Below are 15,747 nucleotides of genomic sequence, written 5' to 3'. Positions count from 1 at the left end.
AGTGCATGACCTCACACTTTCCATTATACTCCATCTGCCAAATTTTTGCCCACTCACTTAGCCTATGTCCTTTTGCAGATTTTTTGTTTCCTCCTCACACATTGCTTTTCCTCTCATCTTTGTATCGTCAGCAAACTTGGCTACGTTACACTCGGTCCCTTCTTCCAAGTCGTCAATATAGATTGTAAATAGTTGGGGTCCCAGCACTGATCCCTGCGGCACCACACTAGTTACTGATTACCAACCTGAGAATGAACCATTTATCCCGACTCTGTTTTCTGTTAGCCAATCCTCTATCCATGCTAATATATTACCCCCAACCCTGTGAACTTTTATCTTGTGCAGTAACCTTTTATGTAGCACCTTGTCAAATGCCTTCTGGAAGTCCAAAGTGCAAGGTAATGCTGGCCTGGCCAGTAACGCCCACATGTCATGAATGAATTTTTAAAAAGTCAGTGTACAGGAAGAAGTTGGAATTCTGTGTTTGATTTTGCCCAGCAAGAGTGAGGGAAGAAAGATAACGGGAAATGCTTCCATTAGTAATATGTGTTTAGCTGTGTATTTACCGCAGCTGTTGTCCACCACCTTACTTAATGCATAATGTACTGGGAAAGTATGAAATACATCATTACCTTGTACTTGGAGGGGTGCATCGCAGATTCACCAGAATGATAACAGGGCTAAAAGGGTTAAGTTATACAGGTTTCATAGAATAGGCTTATAGTCCCTGAGTATCGAAGATTAAGGTGGTGATCTAATTGAACTGTAAGATTTTATAGGGTAAATGGAGAGAAACAAATTTTTCTGATGGTGTCCAAAACAAGGGGCATAACCTTAAAATGAGAGCTTGGCCATTCAGGGGTGATATCAAAAAGCACTTCTTCACACAAGGGGTTGTGGGAATCTGGAACTCTTTCCCCAAAGAGCTGTTGAGGCTGGGGGCCAATTCAAACCATGGAGGGACTGTAGATGAGGATAAGGTTTTTGAAATCAATGCCTTAAGGGATAGCGAGCCAATAAAATTTGCTGAGGATGGTGATGATGGCCTTTGAATAGGATAGGATGCAAGTGACAGTGTTTGGTCAGTTGCAGTTTGTGAAGGCAAAACTTGGGAGGAGAGTGTAGGAGTATCCAAGTGTGGAGTGAGAAAGGCTGGAGAAGTATTTTAGCAACAATGGCGGGTAGGAGGTTGGTAGGGGTAGAGGTGGACAATATTACTGAGATGTAAACAGACAATATTTTCGTCTGGAATATGCAGTTTAAAATGCGGCTTGGGGCCATCATCGTGGGAATCGGGGACTTAAATGTCTGAGATTTTGGTGAGAACCAAGCAATATGATTGTTAGATCTCTTAATTTCCAATGAAATACGAACTCCGATGGTAGTTTTAATTTTGTAACCTTGGCAGAGAGCAACAATCTGCTGGCTGATTGCCAGTTTCTTTGTCTTACTGAGACACATGGTCAAAATGGCTATATTTTATATCGGGTTCAATTTACAGAAAAGAACTCGCCTTCTTTGACCTTATTGGCTCAATTGAAAGTCTTTTAACGTTTTAATTGGCTCGCTACCCAAGGTCCGAAAATGTCAAGTTGATTGATGACTTAATGCACTGTGGCCTGTGTTTTTTCACAGCCTGTCTAAATGAGCCTGTTTGAATTCTCTATCAATCCCCCCTTTGATTCTTTCACACACTGAATCATAAAACTTCAGGTATCACTGGTTAAACATTCTACAAATAATTTCATACATGTTAATAGAGTTTCCTTCTAAAATTTGTTGATGTGTTTCGCCACATGTCCGGACTAGTAGCTTCCACATAAATTTACACCAACCCGAGTTCCATCGTGGCCACAATGGAAGTCTGGTTTTAGTAGGTTAATTAACATTATTCCAATTTAATCCAAATCAATATCTTAATTCAACCAGTAAACAACCTTTCCTTAAGCATAACATACCCCTGTGCCACGAATAGACGGTCTGCTGGGACCTGCAAGGTGTCTCACCTGCGGGACAGCAGCTACAGCCGCCTGGTCGCAACAACATTTAATCAACATATACAAACAATATAAAAGTAAAAGGTATTTACATGTAATTCCCTTGCTACCCTACTATTTCCCTTTGGTGCAGAGGGTCGGCTAGTAAGAAGTAGGCCTATGCCTAGAATAACTACAATCAATACTACAGTAAATTTATACATTTTCGCAAAAAGTAATTGTCCTTATTAGATTTCAGCTTCAGTTACGGGTGCTCGTTTAACGTGTGAAGCGTGGATCCAGGCTTTCTTTCCTTGGACTTTTAACAGCTGCCTGGGTGGTCAATAACACTTGATAAGGTCCCTCCCACTTGGCACCCAAAGGTTCTTTATGCAACTTTTTCACATACACCCAGACTCCCGGGATGATGATGTGTCCTCCTTCGGGTGGATTACCCCAAGCTGCCGATACCTGTCGGGAAACAGAACTAATAGCATTGGTTAAGTTCTGACAGTATGATAACGAAGTGTCACTCATTAAGTGAACATCAGCTTTCCGTAAATCGATAGTTCCTGGCAGCCACATGGGTCTTCCTGTTATAATTTCAAATGGGCTTAGTCCTGTAGTTCTGTTCAGGGTTGCCCTAATGCTACATAGCACTATTGGTAGTGCCTGGGGCCATGGTGTTCCTTCTTGGTGATATTTGGCAAGCTGTTGTTTCAGAGTTCGATTCATTCGTTCTACTTGTCCTGATGATTGTGGATGATAAGGACAGTGTAAATCCCACGTAATGTTCAGTAACCTACGGACTTCTTGGCAGACAGCACCTGTGAAGTGTGTTCCCTGATCTGAGTCAGTGCTACTCGGGACTCCCCATCGGGGAATGTAATCCTTACACAAGACTTTTGCAGTGTGATTGGCTGTGGCTCTTTTAGTTGGGACAGCTTCTACCCATCTAGAGAATCTGTCGACCATGACAAGAATGTTAGTGTATCCTTGGCATGAAGGAAGAGATATATAATCAACCTGCAGATGCTGGAATGGTCCGACTGGGGCAGGGGGCCTCCGTTGGGGCATTACCGTGATGGGTCCAGAATTATTTTTCTGGCAGACCACACAGCGGTCTGTTACCAGCTGGGCATGTTTTTGAAATCCCCGACACCACCAGTTTTTCTGGAACCGTGCCGTCATCTGTTGTGAGGCCAAGTGTCCCCACGAGTGGATCTGTTGGGCTAAAAAAGGCATAAGCGCTTGTGGCGCGACTGGCTTGTCGGTAACTCTTTGTCTCCAGACACCATCTTCGCATAGCTTAATTCCTGCCTCAATCCATGTCCATTTTTCCTCTCTGGAGCAGTCGCCTTGCATTGTTTGAAGGTCTCGTGTCAGAGTCCTGAGTGCTTTCAATCTGCACATCTGTGTTGGTTCTTCTGGAGGAACGCCCTGTGAGGCGGCATCTTTAGCTGCCTGGTCGGCTAGGGCATTTCCCTGTGCTTCTGTGGTAATTTCCTTGGTATGGGCCTTACACTTCAGGATGGACACTTCCTGAGGTAATTGTATGGCCTCCAGTAAGTCTCGGACTTCTTTTCCATTTCGGATAGGTATACCAGCAGCAGTGTGGAATGCTCTTTTCCGCCATAACATACCAAAGTCGTGAGCGACTCCAAAAGCATAACGCGAATCTGTGTAGACATTAGCTGTCTGTCCTGCTATTCGACATGCTTCTGACAGAGCCCGTAACTCGGCCTGTTGTGCTGACGTTCCTGAGGGTAAACATCCTTTTGCCACTACCTCATATAAGGTTGTAACTGCCCATCCTGCTTTTCTGGTACCATTGTCAACAAAGGAGGAACCATCTGTAAACAGGATGAGGTCTGGGTTGTGCAGAGGCTCCTCTGCTGCTAAGGCTGCTTCTTCGGTTTCTTTTAAAATCTCCACGCAGTCATGCTCTTCACGTTCTCCCCCCTCTTGCTCCCTTGATTCTGACATCGGGAGCATAGTTGTGGGATTAACCGGGCTGGCCCGGACGATATGGAGATTAGGAGCTTCCAAAACTGCTGTCCAGTGGGTCCATCTTGCTGCCGTCACCTGAGACATTCTATTCATAGACAGCAAAGCGTGTACGGTGTGGGGACACTTGACAATCAGCTTTTGGTCGAGGACTAGACCCGCAGTGATCATTACCGCTCGACATGTAGCTTCCATGGCCCTTAGGCAACTTCCCCATCCGAGGGCTACCGCATCCAGTTTTGCCGAATAATAGCCAATAGGTCTTTGCCGATCCCCATGTTCTTGTGTCAGTATAGCTGTCATATATCCTTCTTTCTCATGAACAAACAGGGTAAATGGCTTACCACTGTCGGGGATTCCCAGAGCCGGTGCCGAACACAAAGCCTTTTTCAAACTCAGGAAGGCCTCTTGCTGTTCTTTAGTGAGGGTGATAGCTTCTTTAGAGGCACGTTTCCCCTTTAAAATATCATTCAATGGCTCAGCAAGCTGTGTGAAGGAGTCAATCCAATTTCTGTTAAAGTTACACAATCCCAAAAAAGACCTTAGTTCCTGAATAGTGGTGGGTTTTTTAGCAGCCCGAATGGCTGCAGTTCTATCCTGGGTAAGTTCTCTCTTTCCTTGTGAAATCTTTTGTCCCGGGTATACAACCTCTTCTTGGGATATTTGTGCTTTGTCGATGCTGGCTTTATGTCCTTTCAGCCAAAGGTGATCCAGCAAAGCTCGTAAATCTTGTTCATGCTGGTCTTCCGTGTTTCAAGCTAGCAGGATATCGTCTACATATTGGATGACTGTGGATGACAGGGGAAGTAATTCTCGCAAATGGCTTTGTAAAGCCATGTGGAATACCGTAGGGCTGTTGTGGAAACCCTGCGGTAACCGGGTCCAAGTGTACTGTTGTCCTTGGACAGTGAAAGCAAACCACTGTCGAACCTCCTGGCACCGACCAAAATCCGTTGGCCATATCTATAACCGAGAAATATTTATGTTCCGGTTTGAGGGCATTAAAAATGGTGGAGGGATCTGCGACCAAAGGAGCTTTTTGATCAATACACTGGTTAGCTTTCCTATAATTGACAGTCAAACGCCAAGTCTCATTAGATTTCTGTACCGGCCACACGGGGCTATTGGAGGAGCTATGCGTTTTAATAAGCACCCCTTGTTTCTCCAATTGCTGAATAACCGGTAAGATTCCCGCGATGGCAGTTGGACTGATGGGATACTGTTTAGTGCATGGAGGCTTGGTCCCGGTAAATGACGCAGGCTCCATCTGGAGTAGGTCACAATCGTTCTTATCTTTAGCCCATATCGGGTGTTCCTTCAATTCTTCTTTCTTCAAAGTTCTAATTGACCATGTCACCCGACCATCCTCGAAATGCAACGATGAATCTATTTGGATTAGAACGTCCATTCCCAAAAGGGGTTGATCTACTGGGCCTATCCAGACCGGCGTGGTTAGTTGATGTGGACCCAGCCCTATAAGTACCGGTGTTGTCCTTTTAATTTCCATTTTATGGCCCACAACTCCATAGGCTGTACGTGCCCTACCATCCAACGGCAAAAAGTCTCCATATTGTAGGGGTAAGCATGTTAATTCCGCCCCTGTGTCTAAAAGACAGTCCACATCCTTATCGCCCACCCTCACAGTTATATATAGCCCATCTCCCCTTTGTTGTATTAGTGCGAGGAGGGGGGCCAGGGTGGGCTCTAATCGTTTTTTGCTATCCCAAGTAACTCCTTCTGTTGTATTGTCAGTCGCTTAAATGCTTCTATAAGGTCGTTATCTTGTGACAAGCCTGGTTTGTTGGCTGAATTGTATCCCTGGCTGCGTCCTCTTCCCCAGCCACGACCTTGCTGTTTTGCCCTGCACGTCTTGGCCCAGTGACCTTCTTTCCCACAATAATGACATTTTCCGGGTAATTTTCCTAATGACTTTATCGGAATCCTGGGATTTCCATCCCATAGCCTGTACAGCTCGGACTTTAGCTCCCATATCCCGATCTAATTGGTTACATCGATCCACCAATACTGCAAAGGTAGTTCCTCTACCTTCCCAGTCCGGTAACACTACCTTAAGCATTTTGGACAGTTCTGGCTTTAGACCTGCCACGAAAGCTGCTTTCAGGGGTCCAAACGCTTGTTCATCCATTTCCTCATCCGTTTTATTCATACCCGAATGTTCTAGCCACATGCATCTAAACCGCTCGTCATACTCCAGGACCTCCTCTGTTCCTTTCTGTTGGCAGGCTGCAATTTTTCCCCAGTCTGTCTTAGCTGGACTGAAGGCTTGCAGCCAGTGTTTAATCGCCTCCCATCTTACGTCTAATTCTTGCTCATTCTGCCCCAAAGCTTCATCTACCTTTCTACGTATCTATTCCTCGGTCTATTCCTCGGTCGTGTCTTCGGGTTTGCGCTTTTAATTTATCCAAACATGGGTACCCTGGGAATTGATCAATACATTTTCCTTTTCCTATTACTGTCTCTTGACCTAATGATTTTTTCCATTCTTTAATTTCACCTTTAAGATCTTTAACTTCCGCTTCCAGCTTTTCAAGTTCAAGCTTTTTCTGTCGCAGCTGTGCACAAACTGTTTGCAATTGGTCCTTTGTACTGGTCAGTTCTCGATCATGTTGGGAACGCATTATAATTTAATTCCGGTTTCGAATCTGGCCCATAACCGCTAGGGACCATCTAGTTCGCTCTTTATTTGTCATACGGGTCGTTTTTCCCCAGACCCTTTTAATCTCGTCCAAGGACCATTGTCCTTTGGAGGTTCCGTACTTTTGTTCGATCTTAATACAGGTTTTAGATAAGTTGAATTGTTGCTCTATGTATTCTTTCAACTGTTTGAGAATTAAATCTAGCGAAATTTCAGGTGGTGCCTGCCCACCTTTAACAGTTGTAGGCAATTCTTTGTTCTTATCTCCTGCTGCCATTTCTTTACTGGGGTCTCGAGTCGTAGGCTTTTAGCCGATCAATAGGTCGGTGATTAATTAACTAACACACCGCCGAAGTTTAGACGTCTATGGGACCTCGAGCCGACTACCAACCGGAGGGTTCGCACACTGGAGGCTTTCGGAATTGCTTAGAAGGAGAGGTGAATTTAGACTTTTGACCGAGGACTTTTTTTTTTAAAAAGAGGTGTCCTTACCTCAATATGTAGGTCCGATGTCCAAAATTCAGTTTCTTTCCTCAGCGACCCTGCTCGCAGCGCCAAAATTGTTAGGTCTCTTAATTTCCAATGAAATACGAACTCCGATGGTAGTTTTAACTTTTTAATCTTGGCAGAGAGCAACAAACTACTGACTGATTGCCAGTTTCTTTGTCTTACTGAGACACATGGTCAAAATGGCTGTATTTTATACCGGGTTCAATTTACAGAAAAGAACTCGCCTTCTTTGACCTTATTGTCTCAATTGAAAGTCTTTTAACGTTTTAATTGGCTCGCTACCTAAGGTCCGAAAATGTCAAGTTGATTGATGACTTAATGCACTGTGGCCTGTGTTTTTTCACAGCCTCTCTAAATGAGCCTGTTTGAATACTCCATCAATGATTTTGTTGATGTTGAATTGAAGGAAGTTTTTGTTCAACTTGGAGCTGATGGTTGCTATGCAGTTATACAGCACCATGGTAGTTGAAGGTTGTGGCAGTGAGATATTGAGCTGGATGTCATCAGTATACATGGGAAAGCTGATGCAGTGCCTACTTAAGGATAAGAACATAAGAAATAGGAACAGGAGTCGGATATTCGGCCCCTTGAGCCTGCTCGCAGTTCAACAAGATCGTGGCTGATCTTCTACCTCAACTCCCCATATCCCTTAGTTCCTCAAAATTTATCGACCTCTGTCTTGAATATACACAACGACTGATCCATCCATAGCTCTCTGGGGTAGTGCATTTCAAGGATTCGTTCCCTTTGAGTGAAGAAATTTCTCCATCTCAGTCCTAAATGACCGACCCTTTATTCTGAGACTGTGACCCCATGTTCGAGATTCCCCAGCGGGGGAAACATTTTCTCAGCATTAACCCTGTCAAGCCCTTTAAGAACTCGAGGGAATATAGGCCTAGTCTCCTCAATCTCTTCTCATAGGGCAATCCCCTCATCCCAGGAACCAGTCTTGTGAGCCTTTGTTGCACTCGCTCTAAGCCAAGTATGTCTTTCCTTCGGTAAGGAGCCCAGGACTGTGCACCAGGTGTGGCCTCACCAAGGCCCTGTATAATTGCAGTAAGACTTCTTTACTCTTGTACTCTAATCCCTTGGTAACAAAAGCTAACATATCATTTGCTTTCCTAATTGCTTGCTGTATGTGCATGTTAACTTTCAGTGATTCATGTACAGGTCCCTCTGAATGCAAACATTTCCCAATCTCACCATTCAAAAATATTCTGTTTGTTTTTCCTACCAAAGTGGATAACTTCATACTTTCCCACATTGTATTCCATTTGCCATGTTCTTGCCCATTCAGTCAACCTGTCTATATCTCTTTGCATCCTCCTCACAGCTTACTTTCCCACCAAACTTTGTATCGTCAGCAAACTTGGATACCTTACATTCAGTCCCATCATCTAAATCATTAATATAGCTTATAAAAGGAGCGGCGGGCGGCCTTGGGCGCAACGTGGAGGCCCCAACCTGCCTGAGAACACCAGGTCGGTGCCATAAAAGGAGCGGCATGGAAGCATACTACTTCAGGGAATAGCGCGAGCTGGTGCAGGAGGGCGACGGCAGCGAAGAGTGACGTCAAGGTCCAGGTCAGTGATTGGAGCGTGGGCAGATACAGCAGGAGCGACGAGATCAGGGCGAAAGTGTGGCAAGAGACATGAGGGACGTGATCGGGGTCCAGGAAAGACATGAGTTCAGGGCCAGGGGCAGCACGGGCCAGTCCATACTGCAATATGTGTGTGTACTAGTCCGTGCAGCAAAGCAGGTCTCCAGTCATCTTTGATCACCCTTGCCACTGGACCAAGACCTAACTCTGTCAAGCCCGTCAATGGCCATCCCACGTTAAAAAAATCCACGCACAGGCATCTTCCACCCTTCAGGATGTAATTCAGGATCTGGAATATTAGGTCCTTCATTGAAACACCTGTGAACTCATCCCTTTTTTTGGCGTGGAAGCAAGTCATCCTCGCTTCGAGGGACTGCCTATGATGATGGTGATAGCTTGTAAATTGCTGAGGCCCCAACACTGATCCTTGCGGTGCCCTATTAGTTACAGCCTGCCAACGAAAAAGTCACGTTTATTCCTACTCTGTTTTCTGTCCATTAACCAATCCTCAATCCATGCTAATATATTACCCACAATCCCATGAGTCATAATTTTGTGTAATAACATTTTGTGTGGCACTTTATCGAATGTTTTATGAAAATACAACTACATCCACTGGTTCCCCTTAACCATCCTACTCGTTTACATCTTCAAAAAGCTCTCAGTTCCCCTTTCATAAAACCATGTTGATTCTGCCTAATCATATTAAGATTTTCTAAGTGCCCTGTTACCACGTCCCTAATAATAGATTCTAGCATTTTGCCTACTACTGATGTCAGGCTAACTAGCCATAGTTCCCCATGTTTTCTCTTCCTCGTTTCTTAAATAGCGGAGTTACATTTACTCCCTTCCAATCCTTGGGGACTGTTCTAGAATCGAGGGAATTCTGGAAATACCAGTGCATCCAATATCTCTGTAGTTACCTCTTTTAAAACCCTAGGATGCAGGTCGTCGGGTCCAGGGGATTTGTTGCCACTTAGTTCCATTAATTTCTTCAGTACTATGGGCTAGAATTTGCACTGTTTCACCGCCCGGTTTCTCAGCAGTATTGGCCGTTTTGGGCGAGAACCGGGTCAGTGAAAAATTTCCCAGTTGTGAGGCACACTGGCAGTTTCGAAGTACCGCTGGGAGCGAATTTCTGGCGTGCAACATCCACAGGTCGCCCTGGTGTGATCTTTGACTGAGCGGGGTCCCATAGGTAAGTATAAAAAACATGTTTAAACACTCATGAGGATCAGCGGAGCTGGGCGGTAGGGAAGTGGGTCTGCAAGAAAAAGGAAAGGTCAGTGATTGTTTTTTTTACTATTTATTTTCAAAATCTGTTGGGGTGATTTAATTTAAAAGTGTCTTGGGAATGTTTCTGCGATCTTTTAGTTAGGTTTTTAAAAAAATTATTTTTATTATTTAGGTGTTAGGCCCAACCCACAGCCTCGGTGTAAATTTTTATAGATATTTTTATTTTTCGCCCATTTTCTTTAGGCACTGCCCAATTTAGCCGAAATTGCACTTTTCCACCCAGATTGGGGAGCAAAGCCCATATTTTTCACTGGGCGGACTTTAAAACATTTTTTCGGGAAGTTTTCACCACCGATAATCTTCCCAGCCTTATCATTATTTTGGGCGGCATTCGGGCACTGGCGGGCTTTGGGGAAATTCTGACCCTATGTCTTTACTTAGACTGATTTCATTAAGTTCCTCATTCTCTCCATACCCTTGGTTCTCCATTATTTCTGGAATGTTTTTCTGTCTTCTATCGTGAAGACAAATACAAAGTATTTCTTTAATGTCTCTGTCACTTCATTATTGCCCATTATAATTTCTCCTGCCTCTGCCTCTAATGGGCCCATGTTTACTTTCACTAATCTCTTCCTATTTACACACCTATAGAAATGTTTACATTCTGTTTTTTGTCTGTTGCTAATTTGCTCTCATTCTTTTTTCTCTTTTCTTATCAATTTCTTGGTTCTCTTTTGCTGAATTCTAAAATCTTCCCAATCCTCGGGCTTACTATTTTTGACAACATTATAAACCTCTTCCTTTGATCTAATGCTATCTTTCACTTCTCTTGTTAGCCACAATTGGACCACTTTTCCTGTGGGATTGTTGTGCCTTAATTGTTGTAAATGATGTATTAATTCTTTAAATGCTAGCCATTGCTTGTCTACCGTCAAACCTTTTAATGTAGTTTCCCAATCTACCTTAGCAAACTTGCCCCTCATACCTACGTAGTTTGCTTTGTTTAGATTTAAGACCCTAGTTTCGGACTTAACTAAATCACTTTCAAACTCAATATAAAATTCTATCATATTATGGTCACTCTTCCCTAAAGAACCCTTTACTACAAGGTTATTCATTAACCCTTTCTCATTGCACAATATGAGATCTAAAATGACCTGTTCCCTCGTTAGTTCCTCATCGTACTGATCTAAAAAAAAAACCTATCTTGTATATATTTGATGAATGATGTTGTCAAGGGTCAGCATGTAGACAAAGAAAAGATTGGGGGCAAGGATGGAGCCTTAAAGCACACTTGGATGATTGTGGGGATGGGCCAGAAGATATAGGAGATGTACTGGCTTTGTTGGGACAGGTGGGAGTGGAGGCCAGTTCCGATTGTGCCACAGATGAGAGAGTGGTGGAGGATGGAGTTGTCGACTGTGTTGAATACTGTGAAGGTAGCACGTTGCACTCACAATCACAAAGGATATTGCTTGTGACTTTGGCCAGGGTATTCTTGGTGCTGTGGGCAGAATTGAAAACAGATTGTAGGCAATTGAAGGAGTGAGGGGAAGCGATGAGCATCTAACTGACTGGTAACAACAACGTCAAGGATTTGAAAAGAATCAGCACTTGTTTAAGAGCAATGACGGGATGGAGACTGGGATGGTAATGGCAACAGGCTTGAAAAGTGGTACAACAGAGTTGAGAGGGAATTGGGCAGCAGTGTTGGATATGAAATGGGGCTTCTGTGTCAGAAACTGCAGGAAAAACTTGGTCTAGTAGATCAAAAGTACATCTATCCAAAAAAGGAAAGGCAGCAGTCTGTTAACTCACGATAATTGTGCTGTGGGTAATCAAAATTACAAACCAGTAATGCAGTCCAAACCTCTGAATGATGTCCTAAACCCCTTTACTTATACCAATGGCCCATTGTGGGAAGGCTGTGTCCCAGGCAGCTCTTGCTCCCCAAAGGAGACATCAGTGGCAGAGAGGTGTTGCTTGGAGCTTTACCACATCATTGTTAGATTGATAAATTGTTAGACATATGCTGTCTTTTAACAGCAATAACTCAGCCACTGGTCACTTCATGTTTCTGACACCATCTTCTGCTCTCTGCCCTTTTGTGTTTTACAGATCAGTAAAATTGTGTCAAATCTTACTAAGCTGACTTTTCTGAACCTCACCTCGAATCCTCTGACTCAGGCCAGCTTAGACTCAAAATGTGCCGCCTCCTTCTCCAAAATACAGAGACTTGTCCTCAACAACACCAAGGTTTCCTGGGAGACCATTCACACCTTGCTGCAGGAGTTACCAGGGTAGGGACAGAGAACTAATGCATGTTTGTGCCTAAATATTTCACTATTCATCTTTGTTCTTTCTCCCTTTCTAACTGAAAAGTCTAATTGCTAAGTAAATATTTAACTGTTATTTGGCCCATCCTTCTTCACAGCTTTTAGTCTCTGGTTCTCTCTCTTTCCACTTGTGTGGCCACATAATGTAGTCTCGCACTTCCTCCTCGATTTCCCCCACCGCCTCGTTCTCTGTCCCTACTTAAATATAGGTGAAGATTCTGCAGAAGTTTACTTTCGATACTCTTGGTAATATTTATATGTTTTATATATATATATATCAATGTTTTAGTCTTGTACCAGAAGCTTTCTTCTTGAACTACAATACTCTACCACTTGATGTCAGTGTTGTTTAAAGAGAAATGTCTGGACACATCAATTCGATGAGAGATATTTTTCGGTTCCAGTTGTGTTTTGTTTGCCTCGGGAAAATGCACAAAGACGTTCTTTTGATTTGTTTTATTTTGTTCAGATTCTTGTGTATACTTCTACTCAAACAGCTCTATACAGAGTTTTATAAACTATACGCAAATGTATCTTGGATATGATCATGCATTTAACAATACTCAGCACTCCAGCAACTTGAAGTTGTTGAATTTACTCCAAATTTCTTAACTGATGAACTGAGTGGAGGTTTCCAACGGTGCCTAGAGTGTCCTCTGGATGCTGGGCACAGTACGAGCTGCTGTGTATACTAATGTGCAGTAACATGAGTTATGCTTACATACTGCCAATTTCCTGTTGCTTCCCTTTATCTCTCTCCTTTCCCCTGGCAATGGGATGTTACTGATATATAAAATGCTGCGTAGTCACATGCACCAAGCCCTGTGCTGCCGCAGCTCATGGCAGTTAATGTGCTGCACAGTGCAGATTAGGACTTGGGCCTGCCCTGCTATATTCAGGTAAGGAGCTTCCTATTCCTAAGTATGAGTGAGATATCTCCCTAAAGATAAGAAAGAAGGGCAGAGAGCTGGTCTGCTAAGGATAGATCTATTGACAAGCCCCATACCCCTAGCTAGACTACTGACAGTCAGATATTGTCAGCTCTCCCGGTTAGCGGGGCGAATGAATGTGTTTGATATATAATGTCATCATTCTTCTCCTCTTCAAAATTTTCTTTATCGAGTGTCTTTGGGTCAAATTTGGTATTTTTAATCATCCAGCTGTTTTTCACTGTGTCTAACCATTCTCCTGACTACCAATTGTAATAAATGTTATGCTTTTTTACCTTTTATTTTAAGGAATTTCTTCATTTGCTCTTTCCCCTTTTCTTCCTGGTCTCTCGCTGCTGTTCACCAAACTAGAATAGGACGATGGATGAGCTTCCAGATCTCCTCCAGTGTTGCAAGGAGGTGCACAAGTGACTCCTGTAACAAGTCCCTGGTGTTTGAGTGCATTGTGATGGACAGATTAGCAGTGCACGCTGTCAACCTTTTATTTAGCTGCTTTGTGAGGCAGTGCATTTGTACTAAATCATGCTCCGTTCCAGTGCCGTCTCCAGGCCTCAGCTGTAATTCTAAATGAAGAAGAGAATTAATTCCCCAATCTCTGCAGAGGGGTATGATTGAGTCTTCTACAGATTTTGAACAGTGACTTAAATGATGGCTTAGATTTAGGAATGTAACATGACATTGCTTGATTTGTGTATCTATATGCCTGTTGGTGTAGTGACAAAGAATATTTGTTATAAGCCTGTACTCTTACTCTCTTCCTGTTTCACTTCAATTTGTTCATTTCTGTACAGTGAATATCCTGCACCAGCCCCAAGCTGTCCTGTTACTGTAAATACAATCACTGTTTCCAGATATTTTATACCTTCTTTTGAGTGCAAACTACTGATAATTGTAAAAAAAAATAGTGTCAATTCACATATTACTGATCAGGAGAATTCTATATCCATGCAAAATATATTTCCACTGTAACTGGATTTCCCCAATAACGTGTGGATTCTCAACAAAAACATCCTGTATTGTCCGATCCATCATTCTGCTTCTAACCTTTGTTTTGATCTCAGTGTTTGGAATGCCTGTATCACATTGTCGTAAAAATAGTTTAAGTTCCAGGATTCTAATCCAGATAGAAGCTGTTAATTTTAACTATGTTTATATGTCCTACAGATATGATGTGGAAAATGTGAACTTATAATTCATGTAGTTTTTGTGTAAAATGAACGTGGGATTTACTGGTTTAATCAAACTTCTGGCTTTCTGAGGGGCATTCACAAGGGTTGTAATTTCTGAATCTGCAAGTGAATAAATTACTAGAAAACGTCATGTATATTTGTGAAACTGACTGTTTCCGCGTCTCTCTTCCTTTTCTCCTTTTCCATTCACTCTATCTTTTGGTGTATTCTGTTTATTTTTTTATTTTGCTCTCACTTACTCTTGTTCTCCCATGCACTCCCTTTTCTCTTTCTATCCCCTCTCTGATGCAGGTTAGAGGAGCTCTTCCTGTGCTTTAATAACTACAGGACAGTATCACCGGCGCCCTGCTCCTACCCATCACTTCGACTCCTACATATCACTGATAATAGTCTCACCGACTGGGCAGAGATACACAAATTTGGACAGATGTTCCCAGGTCTGGACACATTAATCTTAGCAAACAACCACCTGATCAGCATCACAGATTCCCAGGAAACTCTGGCACGACTTTTCCCAAACCTACGATCAATAAATCTTCATAACTCAGGTATGATGTGTGATTGGATCATTTCACATCTCTGTGCTTAGAATACAAATAAAAAGATTTTTGCAAACTGGAAATGATAAATTCTAAATACTGTATGTTTATGCAGAGAACATCAAGACAGTACCCGTGATTACGTATATGTACTATAGTTTTAATTTCTGTGACTGGATTGGAATGTTTAAGATAACCAATAGATTCTTTGGAATACAAAAGAAAAATACTGCAGATGCTGGAAGTCTGAAATAAAAATGCTAGAAATACTCAGCGGGTCAGGCAGCATCTGTGGAGAGAGAAACCGAGTTAATACGTCAGGTTGACGACCTTTCATCAGAACTGGGAAAAGTTATTTGGAATATTGGGATAGGCAGAATAGCTGCTGAGCTGATGATTGCAGTTTTATTCTTTCCTGTTCTTCAATGAGAGATTCCATTGGCTGAAGAGAGGAAGTCAAGATTTCACTGAAGGAATTGAGGAACAATGAAAGTTCCAACCTTTATTATAACAGCTCAGTTCTGAATGTGCTGAAAATAAAACCTTAACCCAAGCAAACCATCCTTCATCCTGGAAATGTCAATCCCATGGGTTACCCTTTGTGAGAAATCTATCTGTGTATTTATTTTGGGTCCATTCAGAGGTCAAAGAATCCTGGAAATTGTAGCACAGGTGATTGAGCCCATGCAACCTGTGTCTGTGCTCACTCTCTTCCTGGAATAATCTGCTCTAATGTAATGTTCTTGC

General features: G+C 42.8%; 1 protein-coding gene across 6 annotated transcripts in view; it reads left to right on the top strand.

The window, feature by feature from the left end:
• Positions 1–15,747, top strand: part of LOC139276502 (tubulin-specific chaperone cofactor E-like protein) — a 74,464-nt gene that overhangs the window by 31,233 nt on the left and 27,484 nt on the right. For all 6 annotated transcript variants that reach the window (XR_011595939.1, XM_070894613.1, XM_070894615.1 and 3 more), the window contains exons 4-5: positions 12,104–12,285; positions 14,753–15,009. Coding sequence is in view for 5 of the 6 variants with exons in the window: in XM_070894613.1 (XP_070750714.1) it covers positions 12,104–12,285; positions 14,753–15,009 (439 nt within the window). In the remaining variant the exon portion in view is untranslated. The remainder of the gene's footprint in view (positions 1–12,103; positions 12,286–14,752; positions 15,010–15,747) is intronic.

Source organism: Pristiophorus japonicus, chromosome 11, assembly GCF_044704955.1.
Source record: "Pristiophorus japonicus isolate sPriJap1 chromosome 11, sPriJap1.hap1, whole genome shotgun sequence".
Classification (NCBI taxonomy): domain Eukaryota; kingdom Metazoa; phylum Chordata; class Chondrichthyes; family Pristiophoridae; genus Pristiophorus; species Pristiophorus japonicus.
Note: the sequence above shows the minus strand (reverse complement) of the source record. Positions and strands in the feature narration are given on the sequence as shown.